The sequence below is a fragment of the Squalius cephalus genome, assembly GCF_949319135.1.
Source record: "Squalius cephalus genome assembly, chromosome: 3".
In the NCBI taxonomy this organism is placed as follows: domain Eukaryota; kingdom Metazoa; phylum Chordata; class Actinopteri; order Cypriniformes; family Leuciscidae; genus Squalius; species Squalius cephalus.
Genome location: NC_137124.1, coordinates 8,546,434 through 8,573,835, shown reverse-complemented (window position 1 = coordinate 8,573,835; position 27,402 = coordinate 8,546,434). Strand labels below are relative to the sequence as shown.

Here is a 27,402-nt window from a genome sequence, read left to right as displayed (position 1 = left end):
TCAATGTGATGAAAATCTGACAGGTGAGCGTTCATTTAATCTGAAACCTAAAATAAAATAAAAATATAAATGTAATAATTTCATAAGATGTGGGTGGCTTATTTTAGAGTGCAAACATCCATTATTCACGTTGCCAAATCTAAATTAGTAGCAAATCAGATTAATTTAAATAGGCTATGGGTTATTGCATTTCTAGAGCCGCGGTATGTGTATTATTTTTAATCATGCACTAATAACAATGATTCTGAGGTGAAGTAAATACTACAGCAAATTTCTACCTGGATAATGCAATAATACAAATAATAAAATAAAAAAAAGTAATTTCTAGCCTACTCAATCTAAACCTGTAGAAATCAATGCGTAAATATCAACGTAAAATTAAGTAAATCCTACTCAACTTTCGGATACTGGTGTTCCCATCATGCACTTAGGCATGAAAAATTAATAAGGTTGCATTTTTCACTGTTTCACAGCTGTGTTTACAATGTTTTATCTTTACCACTGTTTTAGGTTTAGTAACTTGCTGTTTTGTGACATCTGTTCATTTTATACTCAAAATGACATTCATCCTCAAACAAGTAATAAAAACTCAGTGAGTGTTTTAGCGCAATTTTCTCACCTCATGGGATCACAACACTAAGAGATAGTAAATCTTTTCCTGGATTTTTTTTTGTGCGTTCCCGAGATTAGACCTTCCTTAACATAATGCCGAAAACCCGAAGTCTCTAGGTGGTCTGGTTGAGGAGTAGATAGAAGTGCAAGATTGGTGCGCACAGACGCACAGAACAGAAATCATGAGTTAACAATCGCAATTTGTCCGGTGGAAAATTGCGCTAAAAATGATCCGACGAATCTTACCGTTTTTTGAAAGTCTCTGTGTTCGGGATGGTAGATTGTCTACTCACAATACTGTTTTAATTACTTAGATGTTCTAGTAAAGCATTCAGTTTAAAAGCATGGTCTAATTTAAAGTTATATTGTTTGAGTAAAATGTAGCCTACTTGAAACAGAGTATTGCAAAGTAATCTGGCCAAGTTAAAGTTACTTATTTTTCTTTTTTTAACTTTACTTAACTTGTAGCCTACTTAATTCCATATGTGAAATGCCCCTAAAGGGATATGGTGAAGAAAAGAAATATGAGAGGAGAGGAAAAGTTATTTACTTTTGCTTTCTCTCGCAAATGTTTTGCGTTCGTCCGAGAAAGTTTGCGTTCGCTTGCAAACTATTTGCTTTCCCCCGAGAAACTTGCGTTCACGCGCAAAGAACCAACGTTTCTCGAGGGAACACAAAGCATTTGCGAGAGAACGCAAAAGCATTGAATTGTTATTTTTCCTCCTCTCTCATATTTTCCCCCAACACCATGTCCCCTTGGGGGCTCCATAGAAATTTAGGCTAGGCCTACTTAAAAAAAAAAAAAAAAAAAATCTGCGTGCAAAAACTTGCAAAAAAGAAAAATTAAGTGAATCATTGTCCAAATCTGACACCATAACATCTCATTTTCACCTGTCCAATGACAAAGAGAAAATCGTATTTTATCTCGAGCCCGAAACAGCACGTCAAGATTTGTCAGTCATTCGTTGTCAAGATCTCTCCCCTCAGGGAAACAGTATTGTCTCTATGCCTGAGTGTCACTATACCTTTGTGCGTCTCAGTGATATCTAACACTGATGGACTGAAGCAGAAAAATCTGCTTAAAGCCAAATGAACTCTTATAATCTTAGTTTTATGAAGATGTGGCAGCTTCCTCATGATAGTGCACCAGTCTACTGCTGGTTTGAGAGGCCAGCGCCTTCGCACTATTGTTTTGGTTATCATTATTGAAACGCAAATCTGACTTAAAGGGATAGTTCGCTCAAAAAAATTAAAACCCTATCATTATTACTCACCCTCAAGTTGTTCCAAACCCATGAGTTTCTTTGTTCTGATCAACACAAAAGAAGAAATTTTGAAGGATGTTTGTTACCAAACAGTTGATGGACCCCATGGCATATTATGGGTGGGAAAAAGGCTAGGCTACTATGGAAGTCAATAGCTATACCGTGGTTACCGACATTCTTCAAACTATCGTCTTAATAAATTCTAAAAGAAATTCTAAAGAAATTCATGTTTGGAACAACTTGATGGTGAGTAAATGATGACAGAATTTTAATCTTTTGGGTGAACTATCACTTTAACTTTGAGTTCCCATTAATAAATGGCACACGTAATTTGCTGCATGCGCGCGAAAAATGTGACTTACAAATTACTATAAGCGTCAAACTATTATTGTTAATTAAAGCCAAAAATAAACTCAAGTGAAACTTAAATGTGTTTGCGAAAATAAGAAGTTTCCCTCACACACTCAAAACCCTTATTTTGTATAATTTTGGGTAAAATTTCACATCGATCTTATTTACAATAGGCCAACTAATTGTTTAGTAAATTACTGTATTACTGTGGCCCATTTTTACGTTTTATTTCGATCAAATACATGAGTCTCTTCGTGTTTCCCAAAAAGCCTTTAATTGTTTGGAGTTTACTGTAGCTTCCGTGTTTCAATGGTTTTCTATTGCATTTGTTGTTATAATTTAGACGTTTTTAGTTGTTCACCTTGGAAGATCATATTTTCTTGAATTATAGTCTTCTTTTAGGTTCTATAATTTTCTTATAAACTATTAAGGAAATGAACAGCACGCTGACAGTTTAATAATATCTAGGTTTGGTCCACAGTTCTCCTTACCAGTCTATCAGAATTAAGAAGGAACTGTAACATGCGTCTTGCTTTGACCTAAGTTGCGGTCTAACTAAGGAATTATTGGGTTATTATTCATGTATGTTGTCATGGTTGACTGAGTCAGATTAAATCACATTTAAGACTTCAATCATATATTATTGTAACCCGAACAAACATGTAGGCCTAAATATCCAACATAGCCTATAACTTTTTAGAAGCTGCAGAACGGAGAGACCGGGGTTAGTGGTCACATTTAAAAGTAGGCTATCTGTATACAAACCTTAAAGCCTTGACTATTACATAAATAAATAAATAAATCTGACTAAAAATAACATTTCTACAGCAATATCCTCTTAAGAACGACTTTTGGATAAAATCTGTGAAAATACTTAAAATGTGGTTTTGTGCTTTTGTTTATGCAAGGCTATTGCAAACAATTATAGCATGTAGGCCTATGTGTGGCGTGTGTGTGAGTGTAAAAAAAAATTTTGGTTTAACTTAAAAAAGTAGGCCAAGTTAATTATTATTATTATTATTGTTATTATTATTATTATTATTATTATTAAATGGAGATTGGTTTCATAAATAGAAACTTAAAATATTGTGTTATCTGAACCACATTGATATGTCAAAAGATAAAAAGCTGTAATAAATCATTTACAGTGTATAGTGTGTTTTTTTGAGCATGTTCTTGGTTTAGTCAGGTAAACCCAAAATGGCAAAGTCTGTTTGTGTATTTGGCTGTTTTGCAACATTAGTGTGTTGGAGGAAAGGGCCAGTGTGTGAGACTGTGGGGCCAGAGAGCAGTGGAGGCAATTAAACCTCTCTTGACTGTACTGTGGGTTTGAGGAAGTGAGTGACAGCTCCATTCATCACGTTCACTGTTTAATCTGTGCTGAACAGCTGAATTCAATAATGAGCCATTTCGGCACTGAGTGATAAACACTGCTGAAAGTGGCAAAACTGCAATTATGTCATTGCGGCCTCCGTAATGGGATTGCGCACTCAGATAAAAGATTCTAATTTAGTTTTTTGTGTATTATGGCAACGGTTCAATGATGAGATGAACACCTGCGGTTCGTGCACCGTGAGGTAAACACAAATAAACCTCTCGTTCAGACTTGCACAATAACGCGCATAATGTGTATTCCATCTTACACTCTTAAAATAAATGTTCTTTGTTGGCATATGGTTCCATGAAGTATAGGCTACCTTTAAAGTAAATGGAACCCTTCCACTATACAAAATGTTCTTTATGTTCTTCACACTAAGAGAAAATGGTTCTTTTGAGAACTGTTCACTGAAAGGTTCTTTGGGGAACTAAAAGTGTTCTTATGGCATCGCTGATAAATGATAAATCAACCTTTTCCATACAAACCGACCCTTCTTGTAGAGGCACATTCTCCCTTGCACAAACGTTGTGAGGAATTTAGCTGTGCATTTGTCAATTTAAAAAATAAAAAGGTAGCTAAAACAATATAGTGTCAATAATTATGCTCTTTAGTTTTTTCCTAGGCTATATTTTGTTCAGTTTGAAAGAGTTTAAGTTTAGGCTACTTAAGTTGATTTATTAATGTATCTCTGCAAGATAAATATTACGTCCCTCGGAGTGTTCCTCTCCTTGCTGATTTAGTAAAAAAAAAAAAAAAGAGACTTAGCCTAATTAAATAATCGTGCCGTATTTTTAGGCGCTTATAATCATGACGCATTCGAACACATTTGCCTTGTCCGTTATTAGCGAGCGCTATAAATGAATTAAACGCGAATTCAAAAAACTACTTACCGAGTAGCATAAAGTCTACAGACAACAGGGATAGTTTCATTCACATTGCGCTGAAGGCTAACGGGCGTTGAAAGCACCTCGTGCTCTTACTCGTCTGTTTATCAATCAATTGATGGATTACACTCCGGAAGTGACGTCACTGCTGTCAGTCAAAATAAAATAAAATCCCATATACATCTAGAATTACATGTTAACGTGACGGCTGAAGCCAACGGATTGTGTTGAGAGTAGACCGATAATAGGCCGATATTATTTATTTACTTGCATTTTGTCTCTGATTATAGGATATTCCTGACTTGGTCCCACGTAAAAATGAGCACCTCCCTCCTCCCGAAGAAATCCTGAAATACGATGGCTCTTCCTCCAGGGCTTCTGTAACCCAGCCCAGAGCAAATACGGAGAGAAAAAAAAGAAAAAACACTCAGTGTAGTCATGGAGTAAATTGACTATATAAGTCATGCACGGGGGGAAAGGGAAAGTTTGCGCTGCTCGGGTCCATGTTTGGTGTGTGGAATTACTTCTACGTGGTTAAGCAGTGAAGCGCCTCCCAGTGCCTCGGTCACAGACCTTGAAGCCCAGCGCATATATGCACAATGTATTTTGGGTTGAGCGCGATCCTATAGCTGAGGAGGGTCCTTCCACATGCCCACAGGGCCCCCTCCACCTCCACCTTCCTTCCCTTCTTTACACATCTCCTCCTGCATGGACGCCCGATGCCGGAACATGCGAAAACATTCGGGCAGAAATTCGGTTCCGTCGCTGGATTCTAATTTGATGTTGTTTTGGGAATAATCGATAATCTCCCCATTTCTGTCAGGAAAGAATTTACGCAGACTATTCATTTAAGCTGAAAATAGCCCAATAAAAGTAAGTGGACACATAAAATAGTTCAATTATTAGATGTTTGATCAAGCCACGAGTATGGGCGATGGAATCGCCGAGGACCGAAACCACTGTGGATCCAAAGCATTGTGCCGTGAGCGCGCGAGAGACTCTAAGAGCCGGACGGAAGTGGGGAACCGGTCACCTGTGCAGAGCTCTACCGACACACCGGGGACCTCGGCGTCCACACCGACCTCCTCCAGCGAGGATGGACACGATAAACTTTTAGGAGTCGATCCGGACTACTGTCGAAGGATTCTGGTCAGAGGTGAGGGAGCGAATATTTACTGTAAATCTGTGGGACTACATCATTTCCTGTTTGTTTTTGAATAGGCGTTATTTAGTAAAAATAAATAAATAAATATTTTACTAATGTCTTAAACAAAATCCGCTTAAATTTACACAAAACTATTTATTGGTTTTGTATTTTACTTAATTCTCGTAGCTTACACTGTTAAAATAAAAGGTTCCATAAAAAAGAGATTCCATCAAAGAACCGTTTTTTTCTTAGTGTGAAGAACATTCTAAAATTCCAAAGAATCGTTTTCCACTATAAAGAATCTTTTGTGGAATGGAAAGATTCCATGGTTATTAAAGGTTCTTCATGGAGCCATAGATGCCAATAAAGAACCTTTCTTTTTAAGATTATTAGTATTAAATGTACGCCAAAAATATCTGAGATTCGTTTACAATTTACAATTAATGTCACACATTAATACAAAAATTGATGCACAAAATAAACTGCCAATAGGCCACAGCAAAATATTAAAAGGATGCCTATTAAATGAAATATATAGCCTACATCAATATCTGAAATTGAACAAATATGTAAAACATCATACAGTTTTATGCAGTGAGTTTATCTGAAACATATAATAGATATATGTTATAAATAGGCTATTATAAATATTAAATAAATATTAAATAGGCTGTTTAAAATCATTGTTTTCGAGAGGTGTGTCTTTTATATTGCTTGAAGTTTATGAAAGAGATTATGTATTGAACATCATCAAACATGAGTGTATAGAGATAAAACAAATAAGCTAAAACAACATTAACAACGACAGCAAAAACATAGAAAATGCAAACACTAGTCAGTTCTAAATTCCCCAAAAATATCTCAATATGTGGCCCATTTTTTTTAACACAATCCACAGTATATATTTATTTGGAAGAGCACATATTATTCACACAGATAAAATATTTCTATTATTAAATTGAGAAAAGGGAATAATAGGTCCATGCAAAAAATCACTAAATAATACTCACAACATCAGAAATAATTTTAAAATTAACCCTTTTGCATTTGTTCGTGTTCCCATTTCAGTTTTAAAAACAAGAAAAGATGAGCAGCGTATGGTCCAATTTTTAAAATAAAAACGGCACTAATAATGCTTAAATAATATCAATGCACTAAATATTTGACCATCATCTGAATTGTTTGCATCAGCTATAACGACTTTTAATATGTAGGCTATTGTTAATAAATAGCTATGCTTTAAAAATTAGACTATTCATTGCATTTATATGTTTTCAGTTTAGCCATATCTGTGGCTTATAATAATGTATAGGTAGCATACATCAGGGAAATGAAATGATTAAATGCTCTTAAAGACCAAGACTTTTGATTCAGATGGACACTAAATGCTTTGTGAAATTGAAACTGTCAGAGCAACAGTCCTGCAGTGGTGTGTGTGCGGCTCTGGAAGCCCACAATCCCCACACAATCCCCGGTGCCACTATTTGTTTTTAAAGCTGCTATTGAATACGCCCGAGTCCTCGTGAGATCAGGGTCACTGAAAGGTCAGCTCGTCTGTGTCGTCATGCTCGATGAGCTCGCGCTCATATTAAACCGCGAGGAAAACGCAATCACAGACGCTTTCGCCATTAACATCTCACTGCTCTATATCAACAAATACCATGAATCTTATTGTGACATTACAGTTCATCAAAGTGTGATCCTATATACTGAGCTTGGTTGCCAGGCAGACATCAGATAGGCGGAGCTATGAATGTCAGGCTGAATATTAATACTTCACCACTTCATTTTCGAAAATAGAGCTGATTGAATCCATTCCAATAATATCATATAGTTTAATAATGACCATTTTTAAAGTTCTGAAAAGCCAAGTATCATCTTGTACTCCCACCCTGACAGATATGACTCATTGCAATGTATGATTTTTTATTTATTTATTTTTTTTCCCAAAATACTGCAGTTTTAGGTAAAGTCATGGTGCTGTTTTATTTGAGGCTACTAATAGATGTTTTCCAGGTCAAAGGATTTCAAAATAAGTCTCTCAGTTGGAACATTCAATTTCTTCAATTCAATGATCATTTAAAAATATATTCACTATATGTTTGGTTTCATTAAAAATGATGGAATCAACGGGGTTACATCGAAAAGTTCTGTATAATTTCATTACCTGAGGATAATAATAATCTTCCTGGGTTTAATGATGCTGTTGCATCTCATGCACACAGACTCAAAACAACTTGCATGTTAAATTTGAAAGTGACATAGAAATGAATTGTATAGATGGAAACATATGATGATAAATAAAAATGTTGCGTTGGTTATGGCTTCCCAATATATATTATCCAAGGCATAATGCTTTTGATGGAACATATATTGCATCATGCGTTGAGCATACTTAGCACAGACATTTTCTTTAATACATTATTATCTGACACCATGATTTCTGCTGTCGCATGTCAGTCGTGATATCAATAAAATGTAGTATCACTGTGTTGATAATTATGTTTCATGTTGATAAAACAGTCTTAAAGTGATTGCCAACTAATATAATTATCGTTAATCTGCTCTGGTCTGCTTAGGTAAATACTTGCATAAAATGTCCACAAATGTAACATGATGCCATTTCAAACTATAACCTCAGCAGAAGGGCAAAATCATCAAGATACTGGACTTCTCTTTGGCAACTCCTTTGGAAACTCATGAGTTGTGTGCTAGAAACTGCATATTGGTAAAACAAAATCGAATCTCGATTAAACTATTTTATTCCTTCTTCTATAAGCTGGCACTAACCAGTTAAACGAGTAAGGAATACAAACCTTTATAATGAAGTTCATAGTCTGTTTAATATGTCCTGTCATGAAAAAAATATATCTAAACACTTATTTTCATAAAACGCGTCACAATATATTTGCCCTATTCAATAAGGGATTGTCCCACTCATAATAATCTACGAGAAATTGCTCTATCTCAACACAAAGTAAATGATGTGTGTGTCCCGAACAGACGCCAAGGGCACTATCCGGGAGATCGTGCTGCCGAAAGGCCTGGATCTGGACCGGCCGAAGCGCACGCGCACGTCCTTCACGGCGGAGCAGCTCTACCGGCTCGAGCTCGAGTTCACGCGCTGTCAGTACGTGGTCGGGCGCGAGCGCACGGAGCTCGCGAGACAGCTCAATCTGTCGGAAACACAGGTACGACACGGAACCGTGCTTGAAAGACATGATAGCGCGCTTCACTTCTGAATTACGCACTGCTTTTTAATGCAATACATAAATGCATGTTTTTTTTCTAAAATATTTTGTTGCATGGTTGATGTATTTATTATTATTAGGCTGTATATATATATATATATATATGACAACAGTTCAAAATTGCAATTTGATTGTCTTTGTGAATTCAGCAGAATTCTTCTTCATGTAATATGTTTAATGACATCAGATCATAGTTGTTTTATCGATTTTTAAGTGTTTTATTTATTATTTATTATTGTACCAATGTATAGCGGTTAAGGGGTTTAGATTTAGCCCTAAATTAATTTAGGTGTATGTAAAATGCATCAGTAGATTGAAAAAGAAGCATTTACATCAGCTCTTTGTGTCCATTTTCAACATTTCTTTTGGAGACTGTCTATTATTTAAAAAATGACTCTTAATATGCATATTGTTCTTGATTTTTACAGTGCGAGTACCACAAAACATATTTACTGTCTTATAAAACTACAGACATTTTTTTACATGAGAGTGCATTAATATCCTCAATGACAATGTCAAAATACAATGAACGCAAAGAAAATGCAATATTGAAGGCTAAATGAAAATAATTGTAAAAGCTGAAAAAGTTTAACACAAAGGACGGTGTGTGGGATAGATAAATAAATAGCCCAAATAAATAAATAAATTAATAGTAAATAAAATAAGTTTGTTTATGAAGAAACGACCATGAAACGACCGTCGAATCTGAATAATAGAATTAATAATAAACGGAAAATAAGTAAATAGGCCTAGCCTATATAAAAAAAAAATGAATGAATAAATGGACGCACCAACGATTAAATAAGTAAATAATAAATAGCCTATATAAGTTGGGATATGAATAAACAACCATATATCTATTGTTCAATATAAATAATATAATTAATAATACACGGAGGAAAATAAGTAATATAAATAAAAAATGAATGAATAAATGGACGATTAATTAAGTATATATATATATATATATAAGTATATATATACAATATATATATAGGGGAATTATATATTCTATATGTACACACACACATATATACATATAAGTTGGGATATGAAAAAAATGATCGTTGAATGATTCTGAATAATAGAATTATAGCCTATAAACGGAAAATAAGTAGGCTAAATGAATGAATAAATGGACACCCAAACGATTGAATAAACAAACAAACAAATGAATAAATAAATAATTCGTTTTAGTAAGTTAATTGTTTTGTCAAAGCAATGGCTACTGATTACAGGTGGTGTGGAAACTGGCAAAAATCTAACGTCAAATCGTGCGCGAGAGTTAACAATCTCCTGTCTGCAAATGCTGCATGTCAGCTTCCATTGTTATGTGCACAATACTCATAATTAGTATTCGCACAGTGGGCGTTAGTGGGCGGAGCATTTCTTTATCCAGACGTGAAAAAAAAGAAATGGGGCCTCAGTTGTCCAGTCATCTTTCATGCATTACGAACTGCGTCACTTCAGACTGAATATTTACTTGTCTCGTTTTTTTTTACGTGTCGGAATTCATAAAGTTGCATTTACTTTAGTCTGATTTTAGCCATATGGTATTATCCAAGTGATTAAAAATATCGAATAATCACTTTCCTCGGACAAAATTGATACGATTAAACGACTAATGTGTTACTCACGGATCCACCTGACATGACTAAATCAGGCATGTGTCAAAATAGACTATTACACAGAGAATATCCTGTATATTTACTTTATAAATCACCTCAATAAATCACACAAACACGTGTGTAGACGCACGGCTTTATGTGGACATAGTCAATTTTCCAAACACAAGCAATTTCGGTTTAATGCGGTATTTTTTATGAATAGTACACAATGAAGTAGCAATTTCAAAGCAATTCCAATATATTATCTGCACAGACCACGGGTCTTAGATCGCCATGAAAAAGATGATTCAATACAATGTAAATTTAAACTGGCAATGATTCAATTCAAACAATAGTTTGACCGCATTGCTGCCACATGCAAGGGGTTATTTTTTTAAACGATTAATGGAGAAATATTATGATGTTTGCAGTTATGGTTTCAAATATTCTATAATGTTTTAATGATAATCTGAGCCAAACAAAACACTGGCAAATTGTTACAATACAATAGAAATGAATGAATTGAAACGAATAAAAAAATACTGGGTTGCTTTAACCCAATTTTGGGTCAAATATGGACTAACCCAACGTTGGGTTAAAAATGCAATTTAAAAAATGGACAAATTGCATTTTGAACAAAATCAAAAATGGACAAAAATGTAATTTAAAAATAGACAAATTGCATTAAAAATGTAACCCAACGGCTGGGTTTGTCCATTTTTAAATTGCATTTTTAACCCAACGTTGGGTTAGTCCATATTTGACCCAAAACTGGGTTAAAGCAACCCAGCATTTTTTAGAGTGAATGAATGAATTAATAAAAAACCTATTCTAATTTCGTATGGATCTGCGCAGTTATACTGTACAATTAAATAGGCCTGTGTTTTCTAAAATGAAGAAAAAAATGGGAAAAATATATATATTTTTTAGTAGGCTATAAATGTGGTCAGAATTTGAACACTAGGGGCGCATGACTGAGATCATTATTACAGCTGGAAATATTAACGTGAATTTGTAAAACACTTGGATATATTTTCATACAAACACATGGAGTTTGAGGGGGAAAACATAGACACAACAGCATTATGGTTATAAGAAATAAAAAGTATGTTTTGTAGCCTACGTTTTGGTCTGGCTACACGCGCAACTGATATACTTTCTGTGATAGTCCATCTAAAATTATAATTATTATGCATATAGTTTTTAATGAGCTCATACATGGAATATTTTTTCTTTAAAAAATATATATATTTTCAAACTACGGGATCATTCAAAATTAAAATGGTGAAAAACAAAAGAAGTGACCAGTCCAGTTCTTCTCTTAGCATTAATCTCTTGATGATCCATGAAAGTCCATGAATATATGCGTCAAATGGGAAAATAGATGGATGAATCAAAATAACTTATAGTCAGCTTTAAACGGTGTATTACTGGCTCAGTCGAAATAACTCTGGCAAATAGATTTATTGTATAACATATTTCTATAGAACTCTTGTAATCACTAATATTAAGATTTTTCTTAATTGAAATATAAAAAAACAAACAATTAAATGGTGTTAAATATTCTGTCAAAGCAGCATGAACTATTTAAATTATAGCAGCATAACGGAGTTCATTAACTATAAAATATTAAAATAATCTGCATATTCTGCTTAATTAAGTTTTAATTAAACTTCAAAAGATAAATACAGCATTTAAATAGTTTCTCTGAAATAATTTCCGTTTTGAACGGATGCTTGCAGTAAAACTCAACCAAAGACTTTGGAGACGCTCAACAAATCGTGTTCAATACAACAAAAAGCATTTGCATGAAATTGCTTTTTAAATTTACATAGGCCTATAACACAGATTGTAAGTGCTAATACTCATACAAATTCCCTTGGTGCCTCAAGCTTCCATTTCGGCATGTGCAAAATATATCTGCATTTCAGTTTATTCCCCTGAAAATTTTTAATATATTTCTCTTTACAGAAGTACTATTTACTGAAAGAAAAATAACAAACTTTACCCGAAGAGTAATGCACATGCAACGTAGACGTTTAACGTTTAATTGCGGGTCTGAGACTTTAAATCATTTTATAATTAATGCGCATTCATTTTCATATGCTTCAGCATCACAGTGACATCTAGGTGTTATGTTTCCAGCGATATTGAAGGACATCGCAATATTCAATAATTCAGTTTACATCTGAATCTAAATCTATTTCATCCAACACCATTAATTATATACTAAAGATTTACAAAGATGGGGAGAAATATGTAGCCGCGCGCGCCCGAGTTCTGCACATTTGATTGTTATGAAACATGCATTTCACGAGACAAGAAAGAAAGAAAGAAAGAAAGAAAGAAAGAAAGAAAGAAAGAAAGAAAGAAAGAAAGGAAGAAAGGAAGGAAGGACCATCTCCTGTCAGGCGCGCGCACGAGACTTGTTGCGCCTCAGTTGTGGAGACATTTGCAATGGCACTAAAACACGACTAGATCTCTGCAACACATCGTGATAAACTGTTCACCTTTTCATTGAGTCTCTTTCTCCTGAAAGAGAAAATGTGCATAAGAAACTTCATAATGACAGACACGATCTTTGATTAAAATATGAATGTAAACGCCATCAATAAACGAAAGCTGTTTTTATTGTTGGCTTCAAACTCAATCCATGTGGCTCTAAATGGACTCGTTTGAGAAAAGTGACGATTCATAAAGTAAAAAGTCATGGTTTCTTGCATCAAATTGGAATGTAATTATCAAGTCTTTAATTGTTTTCTCTCTCATTATGATTTAATAAGAATACAGAAACTGGTCAGTCTAGAAGATAATAGAAACTCAAATTCAAATTAGAATTCAACGATCAGGTTTAAGATTGAACTTTTTTTCCTTTACAATTTCAAGGAAATATATTGGCTTGCATTAATGAAAAATATAGGCAAAGTGAGAAATATTTTCCTCAAGATAATGCCATTGTATGGACAGACAGACAGACAGATAGATGGATGGATAGATAGATAGATAGATAGATAGATAGATAGATAGATAGATAGATAGATAGATAGACAATGGATGGATAGATAGATAGATAGATAGATAGACGGATGGATGGATTAATTGATTGATAGACAGATAGACAATGGATGGATGGACAGACAGATTGATAGATGAATGGATAGATGGATGGATGGATGGATGGATGGATGATGGATGGATGGATTAATTGATAGACGATGGATGGACAGACAGATTGATAGATGAATGGATTGATAGACAATGGATAGATAGACATATAGATAGATAGACAGACAGATTGACGGATGAATGGATGGATTAATAGATAGATAGATAGATAGATAGATAGATAGATAGATAGATAGATAGATAGATAGATAGATAGATAGATAGATAGGCAGATATTACCATATGACACCATCATGATACCATCATAGTATTCTTTTTGTAATTGTATATAGGAAACCACTATGAGCTTTTAAAGAGTTTATTCAACTTTTAATTTTGATGAACTGCATTACAAATTCATAGAGCCGATGAGTGTGTGTCGGTGTCATGATGAAGATGAAGGTTTAAAGGCAGCTTTCATCTGTGGCTTCTCACAGGATCAGTTTAGCATTTGGCTAAACGTAAAGTATTAAAAATCATAGGAATTCCCATGCAAATGTGTGTTTTTGGGCAGAGCCCGTCCCCAGCAGGTGGCTCCCCGCTCCAGCGTAACACAGCAGGACACCTGAACCACACATGAGTGTGTGACGCATTGATCACGGAGAAGATCTGCTAGATATTCATGATCCGAGATGCTGCCGTGAGCGTGTGTGTGACCAGTCTGTGAGTTAGCATCACTGAATGAGAGGCTCATAGAAAAATGAAATAAAGAACAACTACATCCCGACCTGCTCATTTAAAGCTCGAGGAAATGAACAGGGTTTCTGCAGAACTTTGTTTCTTCGCATTGATTCAAATTAGATGTTTTAATTAGCCGAGTGAGTGACCGTTCAGAGTCGAGCACAATGAGTCTCTTCCATCAGTGTGGCCTTAACTAACATAAGCAGAAACCAGGGCTCCACTTCAACCTGGACACTTCCATGAAAGGCCACATACTGGGATTATGATTTATCAGGTTGTAAAGCCAAATATGTTTGATAGAACAAACATGGGCAGCACATTTTTTTGGGCTGGCAAACATTCAGTCTGACCGGCTGAATTCGCAGGTCCTCGCGGTGTTAAACCGTGGCTTTCACAGAAATAAATTGGCAGTTCTGAAAGCCTCGACTGAGACTGTGCTCAATCTTTTCATCAATACAGCCAGCAGCGTGTTTCCGCAATCATTCACGCACAAAAAGTCTCGTGCTAATGATATATGTGACCCTGGATCACAAAACCAGTCACATGTCGCACGGGTATATTTGTGGCAATCGCCAGCAATGCATTATATGGGCAATTTTCTCAGTGTTTCGATTTTTCTGCTCCCTCAAATTCCAGATTTTCAAATAGTTGTATCTCAGCCAAATATTGTCCTATCCTAACAAGCCACACACCAATTCAAAGCTTGTTTATTCAGCTTTCAGATGATGTCAAAAAATGTACCCATGTGACTGGTTTTGTGGTCCAGGGTCACATATAAAATTACCATTTTTGTCATTTTTTTTCTCCTTTTGTAGTTGAACAATCTTTTGAACCTGTTGTTTTTCTCTTTATACCTTGAAATTTGGGTTTTTTGGGTAGAGAAACATCCTGTCTCTCAGAAATATGTTTGACTATATAAACGCACCAAAAAAGTTAAGACATTTTTAATTAATTGTTGTATTGTCCTTGTTTTTTTTGTTTTGTTTTTTTACTGTTGCGCTTTGGGTTTTAGAAAAGTGCATTATAAATAAAATGCATTATTATTATTATTATTATTATAAAGTGGTTTGAAGGTGTCGTTGACAGTTGACACATAGTCTGTGTCTTTCTCACTGGTTTTGAGTTAGAGTTAATCAAAGGACAGAACAGAAGGACTTATTTAATTTGATATGAAAAGATTTTGCATGTTGCCTCAAAGTGTTGGACTCACACACTCTCATACATGCACATAAATTCTTGTGCTAATGATATATAAGAATACCATTTTTGTCATCCTCTTTTGAACACTCTTTTGAGCCGGTTGTGTTTCCCTTTACCTTGAAATGAAGGGTTTCCATTAATGTTTTGGGAGAAGAAACATCATCCTGTTTCACTCAGGAATACGTTATATAAAGTGGGTTGAAGGTGTTCAACACTCCACAGTCTCTGTCTTTCTCACTGGTTTTGTCTTAATCAAGCCAAAGACTTGCCATTTTCCTTTTTTTAAATCAAATATCTCAGTCGAGGACAGAAGGACTCTCACCAGAAAGACAGCTAGCTGGTTGCTTTTCACTCACTCATGCCTTGCTGAGCTGGTGACCGTACGAATGCTTTTGTTGTGCATTGTTCTCTTCTACACCCAGACAGCATGTAAAGTAACGTAACGTCTGGCATGAAGAGATGAGATGAGGTCTAGAAGAACAAGAAAGACCCCAGTTCAGACAATCTGAAAGTTTAAAGGGGACAGTGTTAGGTAAGTTTCATCGCTGGATGTGGTTGGCATTCGCTCCATGTGAACGTTTCACCAGCACTGGCCAGGCCTTTACATTACACCTCAGAGGAGCGGAAAAGTTGATGAGATTGAGGGGCTGACGGTGTTTGCATGTAAGTCTTTGGTTTGTCATTCGCTGGCCAGATTGTAATACAATTATCTGATAGGATCAGACAGAACAGAAAAATACAACACATTTAACTCTGCTTTAAGAGACTCGGATCTGAACACCGTCAGGACTAGTGAATATTAGTGGCGCTTGATATATCGAATCAATCATTTGCATTTAGTTTATATATTTCATTATATTATATTAAAAACAAAATGTTTGGAAGAATACTTTATTTCTCAGAATGCCACTACCTATCATTCCAAATTAACTTCATGTTGGGTATTCATTTAGGATTTAATTCACACTCATGAATTAAAAGGAAGCCAATTTTGCACAACCTTCTAGCCTTCTAGCATACTATCGGGTTTAGAAAATATATGTATAAAAAAATACATATATATTTTTTTGAAAAATATTTGCTCCAAAAGCAATATTTATATATATATTGCACTTCTATGTTTTTCCAAAAGTAGGAGAAGAAAATAGAGAGATGGATTATGAAACCCCATCACATCAGATTTGAATGTTTATTTTTTCTTAATTAATGTAACAATATTATTATATTAATATAAAAAAGTAGTGTTTTCAATGTACATGAAATAATTTAAAATAATTGAAATCTAAAATAATATAACAATATAAATATATTAATATAACAAAGTACAGTGTTTTAAATGTAGGCTACATGAAATAATTTAAAATAATTGAATTAAGTTGGGAATGCAAATGCTGCATTGGAGATTAGACTGTACTGTTGAATGTGGACCACTAGAGGCGCTGTGGTTCAGCAGGGATGCCTTTTAATCCACTGAGAGGGCACTCTCTATCAGTATCTGCCCACACAGGGTAAGCCTAATTTGCCTGATCACACTTGCACGCGGGTCCCGTCAGCCAGTGCTGGGGGAAGGGGACTAATAATAGTCCAAATGCTTTTGCTGTTAGGAGGATTATAGAGCCATATCTACCAGCCATCGGTAAGACCGGGTTGACCCTTGGCTGAACCTGCGCGAACATGTGCTTCGATAACACTAGAAAGAAGTATCAGGGTACGAGGGCAAGAGGTTAAACATGTGCAACTGGGATGATCAGCAAGTGAGGAAGAAAGAATTAGATATGCATGCAATAATGCTCATTTTCCCTTCCATAACCATTACACACGCGTGCTGCATGTTACAGTGTGTGTAGGCTACAACATCTAACATGGACATTCTAGCACAAGTAGCCTATGTTCACCTCAAAACATATGTTGTGCCATAGCCCATACTGTGTGTGCAAGAGAGTTTCTAACACGTGTCCTAACTATAGCCTACACGCGACGCGCGATAAAATAGATAAGACATCTTTTCCATGTTAATCAGAGTGTTTGTCCTAACCAGCCGCGACGATTCTATTTTAGAAACGATTTCTATTTTTCTGCGACTTCGCGGCTGGAACAACAAACATAAAGTGTGGCAATGATAATCTCAGGTACTGTTTATGTGCTTTATTTAATGTTAAAATCATGCAATGTGACTTTGAATATCATTTAGTGCTCCAGCTTTCTGTAAAAGCAACAATGGATAATTCTCCTCAGATCTTGAAATTAAACAAATGGAAACAAGAATGTTCAAACTGTGAACTGTAAAGATTGTTTTAGTAACTCAGTAGCCTATGTATTTTTAATAATGTTTAAATGGAGTAATATTTGTGAATTTGATTATGTAGCTACTTATCCATTTTCTTGCGAGTGCCGTCAAGATGATGGTGCGTTCAAGTCATCTCGTATCGTATTTACGAGTTGAACGCACTTGAACGCCACCACAATGTTGTAAATACCAGCTCGGGATTTTCTCTAAGCTCCGATCTTTACGAGTTGGGGGCGTGTCAGTGATTAACATGGCGGAATACACAATACGTAAAGGTATTTAGCTGTGATATTGTCCGGCTTTTCTATTAACAGCTCAGTTAGCTAATCGCCAACACAGAATATGATAGTATTATAATATAACAATATAACATGTAACGATGTGTTGGCAGTGGCTTCATAAATTAATTAAAAATACAAAGTAGCCTACACCTGATGCACATTTCTTTGTTCTTCATTTTCTAGAACAAGAGTTTGAGAACTTTACTGTATTTTTGTGTAATTAATTAAGAGAAAGTAGGCTACTTCGCCATTTTGCTCCGACGAAAGTGACTTGAACGCACATGCCGTTATAAGCACGACTTCCCACCTCCTACGTACGAACTTCCCAGGAGGACTTGAACGCTCTGATTGGCTGTGGGTTTTGATTGATTTTGATGCATCTCGCAGTCGCTTCGCGTCTAGTGTGGACATACAAATTATTTGTCGCTGGAATCTTATCGTATCCGGTTAGGACACAGTGTAAAGACATCAACTCAGGCCTCGGCTATTGGAAAAATCCCTGGGTAAAGATGCATGAGATTAATGACCTAATAGCTTTTCAAAGAAGAGAGGTCAGAGAATGGTCAAGAGGAATAAGCAGAATGCGTTATCACATGTGTGGGATCAAGAGGGCAGCGAGCGGGCAGTTCAGTTTCTGGATGGGGTCAACAAAAAAAAAGTGCCTGAAGGATCATCAGAGGAACAGGTGTTCATAATACAATAGAATTTTGAATGTGTTGGTCAGGGTTGTGCAAAATTCTATCTATCTATCTATCTATCTATCTATCTATCTATCTATCTATCTATCTATCTGTCCATCTATCCGTCCGTCCGTCCATCCATCCATCCATCATTTTAATTTGACTCCAATATTCAAATCTAAATTGCATTGAATTCAAGTTTGTATGCTTAAATTAAAAGTCAGGAATATAAAATGCAAACTCATGAGACCTCATTCATGACACACAAGCTGTGCATCAATAAATGTAAAAATTAAATAAGGTACAATTTTAAGTATGCTTCATGAATGAGTGCCCTTGTCAACATACTTACCTCATTTTCATTTGTGTCACATTAAATATACCATTTACCCTGACTACAGTCCATGAAATAACCATCATTCATGCCTACATACACAGAAGAACGACACACGCAAACACACAGAGAAGGTTATGGTGGAGAACGCAGGAGCTCAAATTACAGGAGCACTGATATGGTTTCAGTAGGATAGCAAAAATATCTGATGAACACGCTTTGGAGTTCATTGTGCACCAGTGCATTGTGCTGAGTTTGAGAGCGGAGAACGAGAGCGGAGTGGATTGGGACGACGCACCAAATCCAGGTCATGCAGATCCTGCGTTTGGTAATCTCTGCCCCAGCAGTGAACCCTCGATCTCATTAAAGAGGATTTCATTCCAATAGTGTAGATGTACGATTGAAGAGATTTGCTTTCGTCTTTTCTCTCCTCTACTCCTGTATTTTTTTTTCTTTTACGCTGCTTAAAATCACAGTAAAGCTGAATGCTGTTCTAGGGCTGAGTTTTGTAATCTAAAGCAAGTTAAGCTCGCCAACTATAGGCTAAAAAACAACATTTGTCATAGTACTACAAACACATAGCAATAAGAATAAAACCTTTAAATATGTACATATTTTGCTTACTCAAATACATTGATGTGTCACAGTGTTAGTTCACCCAAAAATTTTAATTACCCTAAAATTATCCCATAATTTACTCACCCTCAAGCCATCCTAGGTATATAAGACTTTCATCTTTCATCCAAACACAATCTGAGGTATTTTAAAAAATATCTTGGCTCTTCCAAGCTTAATAATGGGAGCGAATTGAGTTTTTGAAGCTCCAAAAAGCACATCTATCCATCATAAATGTAACCCATATGACTCCAGTGGGTTGATAAAGGCCTTCTGAAGTGAAGCGATGCGTATTTGTAAGAAAAATATCTATATTTATAACTTTATAAACTATAATCACTGGCTTCCGGCAACAGCGTTACGCGAGTCTAGTTCCGGCGGAAGAGTGACCTCGAACGCATGACGTAGGATGTAGGAGTAGCGTAAGCTTTGACGCCTCTCACGGTTCAAACACATAGTTCTGTGCGACAAACTTAAGCTCTTTCCAGATTTCTCTTTTAAAAATCCTCGTTTTAGACTTCTAATTTGTAACCTGTAATCAAACCCGTGGTGCAGGTGTGACGTCACTTTCTAGGCCAACCGGTTCACATCACGCTGGTTCCCTCGACAAAAACCCAATAGGATTTTCCCAACGGCTTTTGAATTATTGCTAAAAACAAACTCTGTGATCAACAGACGTTTATGATACTTGCACGTTTTGTCCAACAAGATAATTACCATAAAACTTTTATGAATTTTGAGGCCTAAATGCAGTCGGCAGAAGTAAAGAGCTAAAGGTAGGCTATAAACAAACCACGGTCCCAGGAATTCAACGTCACCATCACTGAACTTCCCTCAACTCTTTCAGTTTTATATAATGTTAAACTGTATATAAAATATAAATATAAAAATATTTTCCCAGAATGTTTGAGCTAGAATAGTTTATAAGAGCACAATTATAATCAGAATGAGGCTGTAAAAGCGGACTGAGTTTACCTGTCCGGCGTGATGACGTTTAGTCACATTTAGCCTCTTGTTTGCAACCACCTTTTTCAAGACACGTAACAGCTTAAAACAGCTTGTGTCTATTGAGCTTGTGTTCACCACAGACCTTATTTTCAGCCATTTAACCGAAATCCCATTTAAAAAAAAAAACATTTACTTCGGGGTGATGGAACCGGAAGTGCTAAAATGCAACTTGCTCCTGCGTTTCGGCCTTCAAAGTGATGCCATACCTGCACCACACTACAGGGCTGGGAAGCAAACTCAAGCTCCTCCCACATTTCTGTTTAAAAATCCTTGTTTTAGACTTCTAGACTTCCGTGTTGTTTTGTTATGCTCTATTCTCTGCGCTTCCGCGTTCATCAATAAGTCATGCGTCGGGTCAAAGGTCACTCTTCCGCCCAAACTCGACTCACATACAGCTGTTAACGGAAACTAATGATTCTAGTTTATAAAGTCACAAATGTAGATATTTTCCTACAAAAACACATGGCTTTGCTTCAGAAGGCCTTTATTAACCTGGAGGCGTATGGATTACTTTTATGATGGCTGGATGCACTTTTTTGGGCAACAAAATCTCAATTACCATAGCTTGGAAGAGCAAGGATATTTTTTAATAGAACTCCGATTGTATTTGGCTGAAAGAAGAAAGTCATATACACCTAGGATGTCTTGAGGGCGAGTAAATCATGGGATAATTTTCGTTTTTGTGTGAATTAAAATCCTTTAATGAGCCTTTGGAACACTAAGGGCCCCATCATACACCCGGCACAATGCGGTGCCAAGCGCGACACAAGTGTTTTTTGCTAGTTTCAGCCGGCTTGTCCCGTATATGGTTTGCTTGCTCGCTTTAACCTCGCGCACGAGCAGATCCGTTTCCTCTCTGGAGACGCGTTCAGTTTTTGAACGCTTGCAGATTCCGCCATGGCGCGAGCGCAACTGGCTTTTAAAGGGAATGGGAAATTACACTGATTGTTTTTTTGCACGTTACGCCCAAAACACACCCATTACGCAAGAGAATAGGGACAACCCTTTTAGACCATGCGCCGAGCACGCCAACCATTTTTTCCATCGTTAAACTAGCAAAAGTGAATTCAGATTGCGCCCTGCGCTTTAGCCCATGCGTTTAGATCATTAAAATAGGGCCCATAGCATCAGCAAGCTGGTGTAAGCTCTAAGGGATCACTACACAATCTCATTATCCTCACACTAATGGCCACGCCGAGTCCATGATCTCAGTGTTACAAACTCAGCTTTATTTCTGCTTGCAAAACGGTTTGCTCAAACGAGAGGGACTGAAACAGTGTGACGTGCATGAATGCTTGAAATTTAGTATAACATGTGTCTTGACATGTTAACCTGTTTTCTTGAGCACGGAGAAAAGTGTCAAAAGTGTCTTATATAGCAGATTAACTATATAATATTAATTATATAGCTTATATTAACACTTATAGCAGTTAAGTGCTTTGCTCGATGGCCGTGGGATCTGAACCTCAATCATCCTATGTTCTTGAGCTCTAAACATTAAGAGTGAGAAAATGAGTGTGAATGTGTATTTCTGAGAGCTCACGATGTGTTGATGCGTTTAGATTATATATATATACAGTATAAATACACACACACACACACACTCAAAAGTTTGGTGTCGGTAAGATTTTTTAAATGTTTTTGAAAGAAGTATTTTCTGCTCACCAAGGCTGTATTTATGCATAAAATAATTTAATATTTTAAAATGTAATTTACATGAACCTGCAGAAATCATTCTAAGATGCTGATTTACTGCTCAGGAAACATTTCTTATTATCAATGTTGAAAACAGAAGTGCTGCTTAATATTGTTGAGAAAACAATACAATTACTTCAGGATATATATTTGAAATAACATTCATGAAGTAGGTTGTAGATTTATTGGGGCATGTTATACTAAATGACAAAAATGTATTTATTTTTTTCTAATTCTTTCATAATTTTCCTCACCTATTAAATAATGTTCCTTTTCAACTAATGTCATCAAGGCCTCTTAAGTTTTACCCAAGGGTTGCTGGTGGTGTTTCAAACCTTTTTTAAAGTTCAATCAATGGATCCCATTGGATAAAATGAAGTCCAATCCTAGGTTTTCCTCGTTGAATATCCTATTTCACTCCAAATTATATCACAGAAGTAAATATTGTTTCATATTATCTCAAGCAAGTATTGCACACATATCATTAAAATCACTCTGGCTATTATTCTGTATGTCCATGAATCTATAGCACTTGTACCAAAGCTAAAATCCTATTTTTTTTTCTTGAGCACGGAGAAAAGCGTCAAAAGTGTCTTACGTAGCAGACAAGTGTGAAGTGCTCTGCTCGATGGACGTGGTTCATAGAAGTGGGATCTGAACCTCAATCATCCCATGTTCTTGAGCTCTAAACATTAAGAGTGAGAAAATGAGTGTGAATGTGTATTTCTGAGAGCTCACGATGTGTTGATGCGTTTGTGCGCATGTATAGTCCTACTTTATGGTCCCCAGGGTGGGTCAAAGCAGCAGGTGACAGGTAAAAACCCGGTCAGGATGAAATGCATTTTTCATAGGCCTGATTTTCTTACGAGTAGAGCTTGATCTCGACCCATCGTTGACCCCAGAATACACTCTGCACTAAAGCAGCAGTGTATCAATTAAACATGCAGGACAAGGACATGCAGAGTTCAGTGCACTTTTTAACCTGAGGTCAGCAGCGGTTTAACATGAGTTCAGTGCACTTTTCAGCATGCTTCGTTGATCTTCGCTTATGAAGAAGGCCATAAGAAGAAGCTTTGCTGTGGCATCCCGTGGGTCAGTGTTGCTGAACAGACACTCCCTGATTAGTGGTGCTTTATAAGGCACGTTTTTCCAAACACAGGATCCACAAATTAAACTTTTTTTACATAACTCATACAATACATGTTACAGACATGAATGGCACCTCAAACCATGTAGGAAGTTGTGTTGTTATTTCTCAAAGTGATTATTTGACAAATTATCCTTAAAGGGATAGTTCCACACGAAATGCAAATTCTTTCATTAATTACTCGTTCCAAACCTGTAAGACTTTCGTTCATCTCTTAAGAACACAAATGAAGATATTTTTGATGAAATCTGAGAGATTTCTGTCCCTCCATTGACAGCTACGCAACTACATTTTGATGCTTCAAAAAGTCCATTAAAAGATTGTAAAACGAATCCATATGAATTGAGCGGTTCAGTCCAAATTTTCTGGAGACACAATCTCTTTATGTAATAAAGAGATTGAATTTAGGCTTTTATTCACATATAAACATTCATCAACTCACACATCAGTTAAACGTAAGCTCAAGCATGTTCGCTTGACGTGCGAGAACCAATGAGGTTTATTCGTGTGTTACGCATCACGTTTGAGCTTCAGCAAGAACCAATGAGGTTTGTTGAGGTTTGTGTATATGTGAATAAAAGCCTTAATTCAATCTGTTCATCATATAAAACAATCGAGTCTCTTCAGAAAATTTGGACTGAAAATTACTTTTACCATCTCTTTATGAACTTTTTGAAGTGCCAAAGTTTCGGTTGATTAGCTGTCAATGGAGGGACAGAAATTGCTCCGATTTCATCAAAAATATCTTCATTTGTGTTCCGAAGATGAATGAAAGTCTTACGGGTTTGGAACGACATGAGGATGAGTAAATAATGACAGAATTTTCATTTTGGGGTTAACTAACCATTTAAGAAATCATTCTAACATGCTGATTTGAAACTCAAGAAATATTTATTATTGTTATCAATGAGGAAACAGTTATGCAGACATTTATAATGTTACAAAAGAAATGTATCACGGTCCCCATTTATTCTTTTTTTTACTGTATTTTGATCAAATAAATGCAGTCTTGGTGATTCTTAACGAATTCGAAACCGTTAGTGTATAGCACTGGCAAAATTGCTTCCTCTTTGAAAAATAGTGTGGATTTATTCAAAAACTTCACTCTCGTTTCACAGGTGAAAGTGTGGTTTCAAAACCGCCGCACCAAACAGAAGAAGGACCAGACAAAGGACACCGACAAGCGCTCGTCGTCCACCTCCGAATCCCTCGCCACGTGCAACATCCTACGTCTCCTGGAGCAGGGCCGTCTCCTGTCTCCCCCAAACCCTCTGCTGGCTCACCCGCACCCCGGAAATGGCTCTCTACTGGCCAGCCCATCCGTGTCCACCTCCTCGGGGGTGAGTAGCACCACCACGGCTCCCGGGTCGGGCAACGGTGGGACGTTCGGACTGTCGCTGTCTTCTTTAGGTGGGACTCCACCTTCGCCTCGTCTGGGAGTGCCACCACCCTCCCTTTGCTTTACCATGCCTCTCCTGGGCGGCACCCATCACGAACTCCCATCGGGATACGGGTGCGGATCCTCAGCGTTCGAGCCCTACATGAGGATCGAGCGGAAGGACGGTGAGTTAGGTGGGAAGAAGACGGTTTCCTAAAAGCGTTCGCCTACCTACTGGTACCTTCCCCCACTCTACCTGTCTCAGGGGTCTCACCTGTGCCGTGAACAGCCGGTCGGATGGAGCGGAGGTTTGCAAACTGACAGAAAGAGATTGAACGACATAGTCTTCAAGTTCGGATACTCGTCTTGCTGGCCTCTCTAGCGCTAGTGCCTACAACCAAATTTAGGCCAGTCGGACTCCATCATCGGTAAGGAGGAGCGTTTGGGATGAAGCCTGTAATTAAGCATCGCTGTGTTCGGTGAATTTTGTCGTCCACAGGTTTCTTTGTGGTGTGTGGTGAAGAAAGCCTCAGACCTATAAGGCCCATTCACAACAAGAACGAAAACTATTGCGATAACTATTTAAGCGTCCACACGAGCGCATAATAACGTTCTGTTTATTAGAAACGCGCTCTGCCGCTTTAAATGCTCGAGCTCTGTAAGGCAGGGTGGAATCTGATTGGCTGTCAATGTTTTTATAATCCATCAGCTGGATTGAAATCATTCTGAAAGTGATTCCAACAATTTGCTTTCCTTTGCCGACATTGCTATAGTTGTGGTGTGGACTCTGCTATTCTTTTATATTTATAATGATTTTTAAAACTATATGTTTATCGTTATAGTTATCATTCTTGGTGTGAACTGGCCTTTATCATTTGTGAATGATGGAAAACGCTGTAAATGTAACTGTAACTAAGGCAAAATTATTTCGCAAGTTTGTTTCCAAATGGGTGTTAAAAAAAAAGAAAAAAAATGGACGAAAAAAAGACATTGATCAACAGTGGTACGTTTTTTATGCTGCTCTAAATTAATAGACTAGAGGAGCTTCTTGTCGATGTAAATGTGTGTCTGTATGAAAGTATAAGAATGAGAGAATTATCTGAGTGAATAACAATAACAAGGCACTGACAAATTTTGTGGCATTTACTTCAAACTGGACCTTGGTGATGGTAATATTGAGAGTTCAATGGACAGAATGACACTAATTGCATAAAATTTAATTTAAATTATACATGTCTTAATAATAGCATCTAAAATTACTCTTCACATGCAATGCACATGCGCAACGCACACCCTTTTAAAATATTTCCTCTTCTCTTCGTAACACGTGAAATTCTCAGTTGAAAGTGTTAGCGATGCCCTAATCCACTGGCTCAACATTACATTGCCCCAAGTTAAGGTGCTTTCTCTTGTTGTTTCCAAATGTATTTGACGCAAAGGGCTAATTATTGACTTCCAAAACAGACCACCACTCACTTTGAGTCTTTCAGCATCTGGGGCCGGTTGCACCAACTGTGCGTGTTAAGTTACAACGTAGCCTAGTTTTGACGTAAAGAGACACTAAGTTGCGCACTACTAAATCTTTTTAAGTTGCACCATTAAACTTAATTGAAGCGTAACTCTACATTTACGGAAGCCTTTAACCTGGAGTAACAGTTATAATAAAATAGCAGACTGACTGAACTGCTTCAATAAGCTCTTGTTTTACATTATGTGAATACACGTACTTTGTTAGCAGCTCTTCAACACAAACACAATCTACATACAGGGGCTAACTGGGCTAACCTCTGTGTGCATCGGTCCGTGTTGTGCATGTCAAATGAAATCAGCCATAACAAATAAATGCCATTTCTTATGTTTTTTGTATCAGTTTTTATTTATTGATCCTTATTCATTTCAAATAGAGTTTCTCAATGTTATGTACATATAAAATAGTCTACCTATTATATTTTTCATGATTAACTAGTATCGTATTTAATGTAAACTTATTTTTACAGTTAGTTACGTGTGGCAGAAGAAGTTAGAATGAAGGATAAACTGAAACTCACAGCATTTTAACTTTTGATGACGTATATGACGGCTGCTATTGGATCATAGACGGTAAACGTCATCTTATTCGACTACGCATTACTTTACAGAGAGTTTACGAACTGCGAGTTACTTTCTGCCTTAAGAACAAATGGTGCAACCGAATAGTTACCGAGTTACTAAGCCTCTAGTGTGGATTTTACGTTCCAATTTAAGTAAGAACTCACGAATGGTTGGTGCAACCCTACCCTGGAGATCTTAAACAATGTTAAATTATGAATTGAGCATGCATAGGATCAGTTTCACACTATGTGCACATGATTCAGACACCAGTCGCAGTTTACATGCACTATTGCTGGCCATTGCAGTACTATAGGTTTGGAAACTGAATCAAAGCTATTACGTACA

General features: G+C 36.6%; 1 protein-coding gene across 1 annotated transcript; it reads left to right on the top strand.

The window, feature by feature from the left end:
* Positions 1–4,839: 4,839 nt before the first annotated feature.
* vax2 (ventral anterior homeobox 2) lies at positions 4,840–25,920 on the top strand. The gene is made up of 3 exons (XM_079867680.1): positions 4,840–5,646; positions 8,641–8,828; positions 24,707–25,920. The coding sequence occupies exons 1-3, from the start codon at positions 5,397–5,399 to the stop codon at positions 25,181–25,183; spliced, it is 915 nt and encodes a 304-aa protein (XP_079723806.1). The 5' UTR covers positions 4,840–5,396; the 3' UTR covers positions 25,184–25,920.
* Positions 25,921–27,402: the final 1,482 nt, after the last annotated feature.